The 14,858-nt window shown below is 38.3% G+C and overlaps 2 protein-coding genes across 3 annotated transcripts; both read right to left on the bottom strand.

The window, feature by feature from the left end:
• Positions 1–120: 120 nt before the first annotated feature.
• arpc1b (actin related protein 2/3 complex, subunit 1B) lies at positions 121–7,696 on the bottom strand. Its single transcript, XM_079590984.1, has 10 exons — positions 7,165–7,696; positions 6,539–6,613; positions 3,488–3,592; positions 3,175–3,397; positions 2,038–2,145; positions 1,751–1,957; positions 1,587–1,662; positions 1,313–1,509; positions 529–619; positions 121–448 (listed from the first exon to the last, which is right to left on the bottom strand). Exons 2-10 carry the CDS (start codon positions 6,600–6,602, stop codon positions 410–412), a joined length of 1,110 nt encoding a protein of 369 aa, XP_079447110.1. The 5' UTR covers positions 6,603–6,613; positions 7,165–7,696; the 3' UTR covers positions 121–409.
• A 16-nt stretch (positions 7,697–7,712) lies between these two features.
• arpc1a (actin related protein 2/3 complex, subunit 1A) lies at positions 7,713–12,635 on the bottom strand. 2 transcript variants are annotated; one of them, XM_079588852.1, is made up of 11 exons: positions 12,523–12,635; positions 11,863–12,036; positions 10,483–10,572; positions 10,284–10,388; positions 9,966–10,188; positions 9,780–9,887; positions 9,461–9,673; positions 9,255–9,330; positions 8,955–9,148; positions 8,234–8,324; positions 7,713–8,115 (listed from the first exon to the last, which is right to left on the bottom strand). In XM_079588852.1, the coding sequence occupies exons 3-11, from the start codon at positions 10,544–10,546 to the stop codon at positions 8,077–8,079; spliced, it is 1,113 nt and encodes a 370-aa protein (XP_079444978.1). In that variant the 5' UTR covers positions 10,547–10,572; positions 11,863–12,036; positions 12,523–12,635; the 3' UTR covers positions 7,713–8,076. The 2 variants fall into 2 exon arrangements, with proteins under 2 accessions (XP_079444978.1, XP_079444979.1); XM_079588853.1 differs by lacking the exon at positions 12,523–12,635 and having other exon boundaries at positions 11,863–12,054.
• Positions 12,636–14,858: the final 2,223 nt, after the last annotated feature.

Raw genomic sequence — 14,858 nt, 5'->3', positions numbered from 1 at the left:
TCAAATTCAACTAAGATTGGTGTGTTGATCTTTTATGTTCATTATCGAATAAGTATTTCAAAGAGAGAGTCGCATTGAAAGTATTGGATTATCGCAGGAAAGCATGTTAAACTCCAGCAGTTAATCAAATTTACTTTATTGGCTTTAATGGCAGTTTATTCAATTCCAATGCAAGGTACCTGCACTAATCAAAGAAAAGCAATCTATGACCAGCATATAAATTCAGACAAATTCTGTTTTTGGTTAATCCAGAACCAGTTTCCTGAATCATCAGTATAAAATCCTTAAACCTCTTACACATCAAAACATAATATTGTAAAAACATACAGACAGCTGCATTAAAAAGGATTAGCCTATTAAAAAGCAAGCAATTTGAACTGCAAACATTTTGTTCTGGAGTCTTCTGTGTCTAGACAATCTTGAGGTCTTTCATTGCAGATTCAAGGGTCTAAAAACAGAATTAAACAGAATTAGTCATCTTTATATACATTTGCATAATGAAATGCACAAGAGTTCAACCAGTTTTACCTTTACATCCCAAATAGCCATGCCTCCATCCATACCAGTGGTGCAGAATTTGGCACACTTGGCTTTTCCCCCATTAAGGATTGAAATTTGGCTAAGAAAGGAACAACAACAACACAGCAAAATGTATTAATAGATCTAGGGCCTATTTGTTTATTGTTGTAGGTGCATGTTTGATATTGAGGTGTGTAATTTCAGTGTTACTTGTTGCATCGAATGGAATTGCAATATATTTGCGCAACCTGACTGGGCGCATCAATCTGCTCGCATTCCTTACGTTGATTTATAATTTGTTTGGATTTAATAAGCGGATTGAGTGTTGCAGGGATCATAGATATGTATACGGTAGGGCCAAAACCCGGAAACTAGCATTTTTTTTAGCACTTCCGGGTTCTATCGTCTTTAAGTCAAGGGTTTTTTCTATGGGTTTTTGGTCAAATGCCTGAAATAAGGTCTGAAGTTAACACAAGGAAGTTAACACAGGTTGTTAATAAGTGGCTAAATGGGGCAACAGAGGTTGTCGGGGACATTAAACGTAATCACACAGAACAGGTAAACATTTATAGGCTTAATGTGTTTATAATCGCTCTAGCAATTCTTTCTAACAATTATTTCAGGGTAAATGTTTTTTTTAAATATTGTAATATTAGTGATGGTGACGGTGAAGTCATTCGACCATGGTGTAGTTGGTTTATTTAGTTTTTTACTTCTGTCGATTGAATTTAGGCTTCAAAATTCTAACAAATTGTGTTCTTTTGTAAAGTTTATCATGAAGAACAGGCTGTACCTGATGCTGTTCTTGTGCACAGACTCAAGGACTGCTTCCTTGCTGTCTACAGAGGCTTTCTTATCCAAGTTCTGGAAGCGTTCCCTGGCTGTCAGGCCCTTCTGAGCACTCTGTTTGGGCACGTCAAGTTTTCCTCCGAAAGACAGGGCTGCATTGTTTGAATCGTAGACGAACAACACAGGGTAGCAGTCGTGGCCCTGAAAAGATATGAAAATCAGGGGACAATCTAAACAGATTACCTTGGCATCAAGGTCTGACATCTGAAGATACTTACAGCTGCCACTAGGCTGTTCTCAGTAATGAAAGTCACGCACAGAAGAGGCAAGGTTTCAGAAGACAGACTGGTGCAGCTGGCGAGATAAAAGGAAATAATTGGGTAAATATGATTTTTTTTAAAGGCAAAAATATGGAGGGCCAGATTTGAAAGGCAATCCTCACACAGCAGTCTTTCCTCCCTCGGCCACTGCCACGGTGCTGTCATGGCTGGCCCAGGCCACGCGATTCCCGCTGTCCGAGAAGCAGACGCCGTGCACCCAACCTGAGGTACCAGTAGATTCGAACATGACCTCTCCAAATGGCATTTTAGAGCCCCATGCTGTTGGAGCAGGCTTCTCTTCTACTTCCTTTATGTAAGCAGAGAAGATCCTGGATGGGGATTTAACAGACGGGAAGTTCATATAACGGCCTTATTCATAAATTATCATGCAGATCAGAATCAACCCTACCTGCATTTAAAGTCACATGATCCAGCTGCCAAAAGGACATTATTGGGGTGCCAGTCCAAACAAAGGATGGTGGAGCGGATGGGCTTCTTAATGTGCTTGCACACCCACCTAGAATAATGAGAAATGACTTTAAGCATCTTAGATACACCCAGTAATAACATATATTACGGGGGTCCCAAACACACGGTCCCCGTCCGCTACGCCATCGTTTCCACCCCGTGTGCACAAAAATACTATTAAACTATTACCAGTATTAACTGTGGGAAAATACCTTAATAAATATCTTTATACTAACTGAATCCTAATGATACAAAGTCTGTGGTCTCATAGTGTTTTACATTATGTATAGTTTAGCATTTTTATATGAATTTACATAAAAACTAAATATAATGTCTTCATCTCTTTAATAATTTGTCATCTTGTATTACACAATGAAATTAGACGACCCGTGCTGATTAATTTTCCGGTAATTCCTTTTTTTGTGAACTGGTATCTTTGCAAAGAATTGTGGGTGAATGGAGGATGTGAAGGATACACTTGATGGATCCTTCAAAATAAACCGAAATGAAGGACAATGGCTGCCATCCAAGGATACTTCATATTGAGATGGCCTTTGAAGGAGCTTGATGACGTGGCAACCTAAATATGCAACCTTACACAGCCTTCAATTTGAAAAGCACCCACTGATTCATTCAGTAATTGCACAAGTGAGTTATAGAATCATCCACTTAAAATTATTTTTTCAAAAACACTGACTCCTTCAGGAACTAAACAAGTGACCGTTGCTGTATTCGGAACCACATACTAGTATACTACTCTAATATCACATATTGTTTGGATATGATTGCTTGCAACCAAAACTGCAATGTCTTAAATATATTGCATTGAGTAGTCACCCAAGGCTCAATGCTAATGTGTTATCATTTAATGTGTAGAGAATCAATTGAAAAAGATTCAGCGCGGTTGGTTAGTACCAGCATCCTCGGATTAAAGCAGTGTTTAGAATGATAGGACTAAATGCACATCAGAGTAATTTAAAAATAAGAGAGAGCCCATCTGCCAATGTAAGTAGATTAACCATCATCAGCTTTTTCTGCCAGAAAATGCTTAATATCATTTCTGTTGCCTGATACTCACCAGTCATTTTCCTGCTCAAAATAGCACACTGAGATCAGACGTGAGCCACTGCCCACAGCAAACTTGTTTTCTTTAGGAGACCATGTCACACAGCGGGCAGCACGGTTGATCCTGAGAATGACCAGGGTGGGCTTCCACACGTCTCCCTTTAGGGTCCAGACGTATGCGTTTCGGTCGGTGCCGCAGGTGACGATGCGATTGCTCTCAGGGGCCCAGTCAATGCCTGGTTGATGAGGAAACGTCTTGGATGACATTGTTTTGTTCACATCAATGCTCTGTGACCGTGTAGGTCAGATGAACCTTCTAAACTTACCCGTAACCTGGCCATTGTGCTCCTTCAACACATGGATTTTGTTCCAGTTGCTTCCGTCCTTCTTGTAGATATGGACTTCGTGGTTATTAGGACACAGTGCTATTTCTAAAGTAAACAGAAATATAAGACAAAAGTATTTTGGCTTGATGAATTGGATAACAGACTAAAGTTTTTTATAAGTTACTTGTTAGTGCCACTAATACACTTTAAACAATTGCCAACAACACTATTGGTCATACTGAGATTTGTGTTTTTTTTAACCTAATTATTAAACTTTAAAATGTAAGATTATGATTTTTGACTATAATACAAAAAAATCATATAATCTACCATTGAAATGGACTACATAGGGACCAATGGGTGGGCTCTTTTTGGAGTAGTGAGAGATCTACTTAATACACCTTAATATCATTGCAAAAACACGCTGACAACCACCCGCAACACCTTAATATTATGACAGGCATCGCTCATGTTTTCTTCAGAAATGTTTTCTTCTTCAGCATTTAATCCTGGAGACAGAATACAGTGCTATGCATAAGTTTAGACACCCATGCTAAAGTTGACTAAAAAGAGGAATAAAAAATCATCTTTTGGAAATTTAACTTAATGCCTTAATTTAAAAAAATAGGAAAAATCCAACCTTTAAGGACACCAATTTTCTTTGTGAATGAATAATGTATCGTAAATAAATAAATTTTCTTCCTTAAAATACAGGGTGCATAAGTTTGGACAACCCTATGTTAAATTCCCATAGAGGCAGGCAGATTTTTATTTTTAAAGGCCAGTTACTTCATGGATCCAGGATACTCTGCATCCTGATAAAGTTCCCTTGGCCTTTGGAATTAAAATATCCCCACATCATCACACACCCTTCACCATACCTGGAGATTGGCATGGTTTTATTTCAGTTAGCCTAACAGCTGGTTTGATTTGCATTGAGAGATGATCTTATGGAAAGTACTCCATGCCAATCTCCAGGTATGGTGAAGGGTGTGTGATGATGTGGGGCTATTTTAATTCCAAAGGCCAAGGGAACTTTATCAGGATGCATAGTATCCTGGATTCATGAAGTAACTGGCCTTTAAAAATAAAAATCTGCCTGCCTCTATGGGAATTTAACATAGGGTTGTCCAAACGTATGCACCCTGTATTTTAAGGAAGAAAATTTATTTATTTACGATACATTATTCATTCACAAAGAAAATTGGTGTCCTTAAAGGTTGGATTTTTCCTATTTTTTTAAATTAAGGCATTAAGTTCAATTTCCAAAAGATGATTTTTTATTCCTCTTTTTAGTCAATTTTAGCATGGGTGTCTAAACTTATGCATAGCACTGTATGTTTCTGCAGAATGGACCCTTTTCACATTTACGGGGGTTCTCTGAAGCGAAAGTCGTCATAGCTGGGTAAACCTCTATAGCGGTAAATGGGGGACGACATCAAATCTAATTTTTACATTTCCATTTGCTCCAATAGCAAAAGAAAAATCAGTGATAGTGTTTCCATGACCTTCCAAAAGAAGGGAAAAAAATATATAGGGAGATTAAAGCTGTCAGAGAAAGATGTCAAATTTGTCGTCACTCCCTCCGCCGTTGTATTAGAAATGCCTATAGAAACAACAGTATAGCGTTATATATGTGTATTACATTTTTTAAATATTAAAATATTTATATATTAGCGATGTTGTGAAAATGCATTATCACAATCTGTGAAAGGGGTCCATATTGTTTAAAAGAAAATGGGCCTGTCCCAATATCCATAACTGCATTCTTGGCAAGTTGAAAACACTTGCACGCGACAGGAAGCAAGTGCACAAGACTGTCGGTCTGAAAAATGCCAAAGCGCAGTGGCCTTGCACGCTCACTAAATCCATACTATCGCTAATACTGCTTTTAAGGGGAATTTGAGGCTAAGTGCATCCTATCATTCACATCATGTTCAGGAACTCACATGCCCAGAGTTTATAAAGTGGAAAGTACTGAAAAGCAAAATGTGTAAATAAAGTTCTGTCAAATCTTTACTTGCAGTTTTTTAAGTGTGTGCCATCGGGCATCAGAAGTTTTACACACGCTTGCAGATTTCACACCAACACTTGGTCCAAATAATGGAAATATGTCATGTAGCAAAGACTGCAAGTATGGGTATTGGGTCAGGCTTAATGCTGAATTCAGACACAGTGTCTATTTCCTGCTACAGCAGATGTGTTCCTACATTTTTCATAGGTGAGCTAGAAAACACGCAAGGTTTTAACAGCAGCAGTTAAACTTAAAAGTCATTCTCAGTCGTCTCATTTCCCTACTGCTGCTCTGCGGTCTGCTGAAGACATACGACATCAGCAACAAAGCACCATTCATGGTAAAACAGGAAGTCTGGGGGGAATTAGTCATTACTGCTTCTCTCATCAGCATGGAAAGAAAAGCAGGGCGGCAGCAGTGAAAAGACACAACTTAGAGATTTATATTTTTTGCTTTTTTTTTTTAAAGACAGACTGATTTTAAACTTAATTAAACCGTAAAAGTCCCTATTTGGCTTTTTTTAGAGCAGCCACACTTGCTGAAGGATTCTAACTGGCATCATAAACCACAGAAAACCTTAAAAACAAGAGTGCATGCTGCATGCATGTCCATGTACTTTCCCAGAAGGAAGTGCAGATTCTCATCCAAAACTCAGGTCTCAGCAGAATAATGTAAGCATTCAGTAAATGGTCTAATGGGCTCTCAAGGCCAAATGGTGGTTCACATGATGGTTTACAAAAACAAAAAAGTTAAAATTCAAGTAATATGGGAGGTTAATCTTTGTGAGGAAATGTAAAAACATTGGTTCATGAAAATCACCATTCACTTCTCATGAGACTCTTTTCAGAAAAAAATCTTCAAAAGACATTCTTGATTCGTGATCAAATGAGCTTTTTGGAGACAGAATAATTTGTATATTCAGCAATATTTGTATATGATGCTCCCACAAGATAACACAGTTCAGATGCTGAAGGATATCTTTAGCCCTAGAGACTGGGAACTGCTCCAAAGATGCTGCAAGGAGTATGAGAACTTACGAGTTCGGTCCTTGTTCCAGGAATGGCAGCTGATAGGTTCAAGAAGAAAACTGTGATAAGCCATGATTACTTTTCCTACAAATGAAAAATAGAAGTAGTTTTGAGATTTGAGATTAAATTACAGGTTACAACTCGTTCACTTCCGTATAGAGACATCACTAAAATGGAGAACTGTAGAACTTCCTACTAAAAATCTTGTTAATTTTCTTTCCTGTTTTTGACTTGTTACTTGTCTTCGTAACTGCAAACTTTTTCCCCCTCAATGTTTGTAGTAAATTAAAACCAGACCAGAAAGGAATGTGACAAAGCCAGACGCTCAGTTGTCCACTTACAAGAAAAACACATAAAACACCTCAACTATCTTAGTTTCCGTTTAAAACATGTAACGGTCCTCTCTGCAGGAGTTTGCAGCAATGCGTTTTAAATGTCAGGTAGACCTGTAAAAACTCTTGCTACAGGTACAAAGTCACAGAAACATACTTTCTAGATGTCATTCTGCATGTTAATGCATGTTAGTGAGGTCACACAAACACCAGCATTCAAAAACTACAGATTGCTCCACCATTGAAAAAAAAAAAAAAATCTTCCAAATTTAGATAAACAAAACCATATGTTATTCTACTTACCCGGGAAACCGTAAAAACACAGAGATGTGTGGGGGGGTTGACAAAGCCTGCAACAGAAGCCTGAGTTCGTGGACTCTGAACAGTCAACACAAACGCTGGCTTTGCTCTGAATGAACTAAAGTATTTCCTTGGTCGTTTTTCTCTCCAAATATGCACTACTTCCCCTTCCCTGTTAGAAGCATATAACCACTTCCTTGTGTGGGCGGCTGTATGCTGGTGAGGAGGGTTTTCAGTTCAACTTCAACTCCTTCACATTCTCCTCGGTTACATGCATAACGCTTGTTTTTTTTTAAAGTCCTGAATCTGCAGTTGATTTATAGTTACTAACAAAAGCAATACTGTTTCGAATGACTCTTTATATGCATGGTCATAGTTTGCAAAAAACGTTACATCAAAAACTGTATAAGCCAACCTTGGGATGCAAACTGAGAGCTGTGTATATCTAGTTGCATCTGAAAGCCAAGTTGTCTCCTGTTAGCATGGAAAAAGCAGTCGATCTCAGCGATACAAAGGCATTGAATCAAACAGAATGAGACAACATCCGCAAATGGTGTGTAGTATACGTCATTTATTTCTAGAAGACCATTTACATAAAATTCTCCTTTTAATTTAACTCCTCTCAAGTTCCCCAGGAGAGCCAGAACATCTTGATCAACCATCACACACTCCTGGGGTGCCAGCTTTGGCATAGATTTTTTTTAATAAAAAAACAAAACAAAAACAAAACAAATATCCTAAACCCCTTTTCCATTAGTGTTTTTCCATTTTTAAGAGTGTCACACATCAGTTCACACCACTGCTCAGTGCTTTTTTTTTATTTATTTAAAAACTTTCAGAAGTGTTATTGGAAATCTCCTTGTTAGTCTTCAAGCTGCATTGCTTGTGCTGTGTCATGCTAGATCGGTGCGAGTTTTACATGATCCGCAGGCCCTGGATTGAAGACTCTAAGGTCTGTGGAAATAATTAAGCAAACATGGTAATAAATCATGTTAACTGTGACTCAAGGGAAAAATTGAGGCAAATTAATGGCATAAAAGTTAAAGGCATCTTTAAAAAAAAAAATACACACCTTGAAATCCCATATGGTCATTGCTCCGTCAATTCCTGTAGTGCAGAATTTGCGACAATCTCTTTTGTCTCCTTCATATATAGACACTTGGCTGCAAGTAAAAGTATTTTTTTTAACTGTGCACAATTAAAAAACTAAAACAAAATGAATAATAATTTACATATAAAGTTAAAAAGTGTGGGGGTCTGTATGACTTTTTGAAAGAAATTTTGAAAGAAGCCTCTTATGCTCATCAAGTCTCCATTTATTTCGCCATAACTACAATAAAAGCAAGAATATTGGGAAATAATTACAATTTAAAATAACTGTTATATATTTTAATATTTTTTAAAATGTGATTTACTCCTGTGATATCAAAGCTGAATTTTCAGCATCATTACTCCAGTCTTCAGTGTCACATGATCCTTCAGAAATCATTCTAATATGATGATTTGCTGCTCAAGAAACATTTACTACTATTATTATCATCAATGTTGAAAACAGTTGTGCTGTTTAATATTTTTGTGAAAAGTTTTTTAGGATTATTTTATGAATAGAAAGTTCAAAAGAACAGCATTTATTTTAAATATAAATCGTTTGTAACAATATAAATGTCTTTCACTTTTGATCAACAAAATTGTAATTAATTGAATTAATTTCTTTTGGCAAAAAAAAAAAAAAACCTTACCCCAAACTCTTGAAAGATAGCGTTTATATATAATTTTCAAATAATTTGGCCTACGTGATGCTGTTCTGATGCAGGGTTTCTAGGGTGCTATTGCGGTCCTCAGTGGTGGCCCTCTTGTCCATGTTGCGGAAGCGCTCCATGGCAGAAATATTGCGCTGGATGCTCTGCTTTGGAATGTCCAACTTGGATATGAAGGTCAAGGTTCCACCATCATCAAAACTGAACAGCATAGGGCAGCAGTCGTGGCCCTAATGGTAAACACTCAAGATTAGGTCCTGAAAAAGCCAGTCGCCTCTAAAGTACAACACAACAAACACGTTTCAACCAAGAAAAAAAAAACAAAAGGGTTCTTACTGCTGCCACAATGTTGTTCTCGGAAACAAAAGTCACACTCAAAAGGGCAAGGAATTCTGTCTTCAACTGACTTGGCCTGAAAAACAGAAGCAAGATATTAGTCATTAGTGAGCATGACATATTACAACCAGGACGGTTTAAAAAGTCTACACCATCAAATCAGAAATATTTTTTTTCTAAACACGCCAACCATTTCCGATACTAACGTTGAGCTTATTGTGGGGTCCACTACAGTGACAGTGCTGTCGTGGCTGACCCAAGCCAGTCTGTTCCCACTGGCTGAGAAACAGACACTGTGAACCCATCCTCCACATCCTGCCCCGCCAAACTCTGCCATCACCTGCCCAAAGGGCATCTTGGACCCCCATGGGGTTGGAGCTGGTTTCTCATCCACCTCCTTGATGTATGCAGAGAATACCCTAAGAAACGAACACACAAATATGATTCAGACAGATAATAAAAATATTTATTTCTATGCTCAGAGACATTGACAGTGTTAACAAGCTTCAATATACAAAGTCGCACCTGCATTTGAAGTCACATGACCCAGCTGCCAGAAGCACATTATTTGGATGCCAGTCTAAACTGAGGACAGTTGAACGTATGGGCTTCTTGATGTGTTTACTAACCCACCTAAATCAATTTAAAAAAAGTTATAAGACCTGCAAGGCAGAACAATCAATGAAGCCCAATATATCAACTGTGACCTACCAATCATTTTCAGACTCAAAGTAGCAAACGGATATGAGTCGTGCTCCGCTCCCCACTGCAAACTTGTTCTCCAGCGGAGACCATTTCACAAACGTGGCAGCACGGTTGATCCTGAGAATAACAAGGGTGGGTTTCCACACGCCGTCCTTTTGACTCCATACATAAGCATTCCGGTCCGCTCCACAAGTCACAATACGATCACTTTTAGGAGCCCAGTCAATGCCTGGAAAAGAACAAAAAGATGGTTAACAGGCCATTTCAACATAATGTTTGTGAGTAACTTAAGAAATGTAACATTCAGTTTGCAGGGACTTATACCTGTGATGTGCCCATTGTGTTCTTTTAATTCATGAGCTTTCACCCACTGATTTCCACTTTTCTTGTATATATGGACTTCGTGATTGTTTGGACTGATAGCAATTTCTGTCATTGAAAAACAAAACATGAGATGGGCGTTTGATAAAAGCATGGATGCAGACAACATCTATGAATAAATAGCAATGAAAAGCTTTCTTACGGGTCCTGTCCCGGTTCCATGCGTGGCATGTGATGGGTTCCAACAAAAACTGGTGGAGTGACATTATCTTCAAATAATTTGCACCTCAGCCTGAAAAGAAACAATCATATTTGATTGCTATGCCAGTAATATTATAACTGTGAGTATACTTGTTGGTTGAGCTGTGTTTAGTTTTGATATTTACATTTATTAATTTAGCAGGAAAAATGTAAGCTTTCTCGAACTGGTGTGCTGGGAACAGGAATTTAAAAACCCGGAGTGGAGCTGGAGTAGAGTGATTACGAAAGCCAGGTGGGGAATCTCTGGCTGCATCGAAATTATTTTTAATAAGTAGCCTAATTACTTCATGACTGCTAAAATGTATGTTCTTTATAGTATGAGTTTGTAGTAGTATCAATGTAATCGGTTACATTTACCATGTTGTCATTATCATGTGACCTACCAGCGTCAGTTATGTCGCTTCACTGGCATTCATAAATCCTCTCCCATGGCCTCATATGCACACTTCAAAATCTTGCAGAAGTAGGTCATCTGGGTACTTATTGCCAACTCTTTTATGAGTACTGTGAATTCGTACACATTTATTTTGTCACCCAACTGTATAGTAGAGAAGTATGCTATATCGGATGCAGCCATGCACTCTCTCCCCCTCACTCCACTCATACAGGTTAATCCAGTCCATTTTGTGCGCGTCGCTCAATGTTTTGGCTTCTTTTTCAACCATTTACTTTGGCGGAGAATAAATATACGAATTAACTGGCCGAATTTTACTTAACATTCATTATTTTCTAATGTAACATTTATTGCGAGTGCGATAAAAGTACCACACTCGCAATAGTGGATAATCATGCAATCTGGATTTAGTTGTAAATGGCTTCATAAATTAAAAAAACAGTGTAAACCAGCACTGATAAATTGGCATGCCAAGGCTAAATCACATCCATCAGTATATGTCCCCAACCACAAATGCACTGTTTTTTTTGTGTAAATCATATACTAAAGCAAAAATCGCCTGTTCAACCGGCAAAACCTGATGACGGCTGTCAGATCCCGGTTTTAGGGCGTGGGAGAGGCAGAAGATCAATATCTGATGCCGTGGGCTTCTGTACTGGAGCTGTCCGCCTGCTACATTAGCCGAAAGCTAACGCGAAAAACAGATTTATTTCAAGAAAATTTACACAAAATGCATGAAAAGAGACGCCGGTTTTAAAGGTAAAGGTCTGTAGCACCTTATACAACTGTAAACACGGTTATAATGCGAGTGAAGTTACACAATGTTCGTGGTCTGTTAAATTGTGAGGATCAGGAAGGCCTTGCTCAAGACGCCGGTTCAGTCCGCTCCCTGCTGTCGGGAAAAGGCATGACACGGGCCTCACTTACCTGAACAGATGTTCCGCTTCTTGTGGAAATATTCGTAAGGATGTTCGCTCTCGGTTGTTCAGCTTGTGGACGGACTTGAATTCGCGGACTCTGGACAGTCGACACGAATTCACTCCGACTGCTCTCTCGCTCCCTGATTTCGGCCTGTCAAGGAATCCAGGAAATGGCACACAGCTCAGCGCGCATGCGTACGCACGGCAGAACGGTGGGCGTGTCCGTGTGCAAGTCATTCAGAAGACAATGGTGAGGGATGGGAGAGTACGAGCAGGCCAGGGTTAAAAACAAGTGTTCAATTTTCAGACGGATTCAGGTTATTCTTATTATTATGTTTCTGAAAAGGACTCGTCCTTATAAATCTGTGCTATATTACAATGTCGTTACAATATTACAATGTTGATTTTTTTTGTTCAAAATATGACCTCTCCTTTTCTTGTACATTGCTGTCTCACCGACTTTGATTAATGTGAGATGGATTCTGCACACTTTCATAAATCTAAAATATATCAACGGTCACATTACACAACATTCCAAAATATTACAATAGGCCTACAAAATGACCGTTCAAATGTTTTTAGGGTCAGTAATAAAAAATAAAATAAAAGAATACTTATATTAAGCAAGGATGCATTTAATTGATCAACAGTGAAAGGAAATACTTACATTGTTATAAAATATTTCTATAAAACGCAATTTCATTCACAAGCAGGGCCAATGCTGTTAGTCTCTTGAATGTCTCACTGTTGTTCTTGGTGCCATTGCCCAGCTGTATCTCCATTTCATTCAAGTCTGACTCCATTTTGTTCATGATCCTCAAAGCTTCAGCATGACCTCTGACCTCTTCCTCCAGGCTAGCTTAGAGGAACTATTGTACTCTGATGTTGTTTCCTTTACAGATGCAAAAAAAAAAGGTTACTTTTGAGCAGATAAAATGAGAAATTCATATTGAGTGTATTTGAGATAGTTCACCCAAAAATGAGACCTGTATGAGTTTCTTTGTTCTGTTGAACACAAAACGAAAAGTCAATGGTTGATGAAGCGTGATGTTGAGATCTTCCAAGTCTGTGCTTCTTGTAATTTTCTAGATTGGTTGTTCTCTTTGGATCTTCTTTTCTGATAACAGCATAAATTATTGACCAGTAATATCTGGCTTTCTTTACCTGCTGAAGCTTCTCTAGATCTTTCTTTTCCTTCTGTGCATGCCTTGGCAATGCTATCATCCCATTGGTTAAGGTCTCCTGTCAGAGTAATTGTAGATCATTATGTTACTTTATTTTAATTTGTCAATCAATAACATGTGTTTGCTTGATTTCACACATGGTAACAGATGTGAGGGGAATTTACAGCCATATTTTAGTGAAATCCTTGATTGCTTTCAACTGTTTTTCCTTCTCTGACTTTGCGTCGACTCTTATCCTTCCAAGTCCCTTCTAAGGTCCATTAGTTTGCGCTTTTGAGCACTTCAAGCATTGGCAGCGCTCTCCTCTAAAGGCTCTTTCATATTCTGGATATCTGTTCTTTCATGCTGATATTCCGCTTCATCAGCGCTCCTCTGGTTCTGCAAGTGTATTTTGTTCCTAAGGATGTAAAAATGCAATTTATTAAAAATTAAAACCACTCAGACAGTCATCTTTTTCTTGGCATCACTATTTTCTTTGGAAATATGATCAATTTTTAATCAAGTTTAATATTCAGCTTTTCTTATTTGGCCTTCATCTTGTTCTCTAGCCACTTTGAGCAAAGGTTTATCCTGAAAATAAAACACAGCAGTTAAGAAAAGGATAGAAACGAATGACTTCTATTATGTTTTCACAGTGAGCTGAAGGAATTTTCTAAATGAGGACATTTCTGAAATAGGGAGAGACGAATGGTTAATAAGTATACTAAACGATAGCTACTGTTTAACAAGGACAACTGGGTGTATACTGAAATAATAACAATCTGTGCTGCTTAATTGATGTGCATTGGTGAACGTATTTGAGTATATACCTCTCAATTTTAAAAGATAAAATTAGGAGAAGGGAGAATAAATAAATCTCTTCTTTTTTTTGCCCCTGATGCAGCTTCCTCTGCTTTGAAGGGCTGAGCCAAAAAAGGCAAGGATGACTGCAACAGGCCCAACACTGTTTCATTCAGTGGATCTTTGTTTTTGTATAGCCATCCTGCAATGCTGTGTCCCACCTGGGATGTGTAATCAACAGGATACAAAAAGAAGGGACCTTCTTTTTCTTTGACAATCTCACAACAACATATATATTTTAAAAAAAAATCTGAATGTAAACTTACAGTTCCAGGATAATGGGGCAGCTCAAAATGGGCCTCTGGAAATTTGTTCCATCATTTTGGCTTAAGTTGCCAGATTTACATTTATGCATTTGGCAGACGCTTTTATCCAAGGCGACTTACATTGCATTATCCTATACATTTACACATAGGTGTGTGCAATCCCCTGGGATCAAACCCACAACCTTGCGTTGTTAATGCAATGCTCTTAAAACTGAGCTACAGGAGAGCTTTGATGATTTGCCCATGTGATTGTCATACAGAGCAGCTTTGAGGTGCGTGTATGGCAATAATCAGTCAACTCATAGCTCTCAAAGTTTTCACTAAGCTTAGCAGTGGATTCACATACATTTCTCCTAGAATACATATGACATTGTGATTCAGAAGAACTGCCATAAGTAGAAACTGCTTTAATGCACTTGCAATCTTTGCATGTTGTTCAGGACATGATGGAAAAGAGTTGTTGTTCCTGGTGGTTTTAGCATTGGGTTTTAGGACAGGGAGAATAGAGGACATGATTCAGTCTAAACTCTTGGCCTATAGAACGATGTTCCAGAGGACATCATCAAAACCATTTGCTTGCCTTGAAATCTGAAGCTGGCTTTCCTCCAGTTGCTGCCAAGAACTGCATGACCTTTTTGGTGTTCTCGGTCTTGCCGGCACCAATTTCTCCAAGGAATATGTGATATTTTAAAGCTCATCACTGTTCTCCGCAC

Source organism: Phoxinus phoxinus (assembly GCF_949152265.1).
Source record: "Phoxinus phoxinus genome assembly, chromosome: 1".
Taxonomy (NCBI): domain Eukaryota; kingdom Metazoa; phylum Chordata; class Actinopteri; order Cypriniformes; family Leuciscidae; genus Phoxinus; species Phoxinus phoxinus.
Note: the sequence above shows the minus strand (reverse complement) of the source record. Positions and strands in the feature narration are given on the sequence as shown.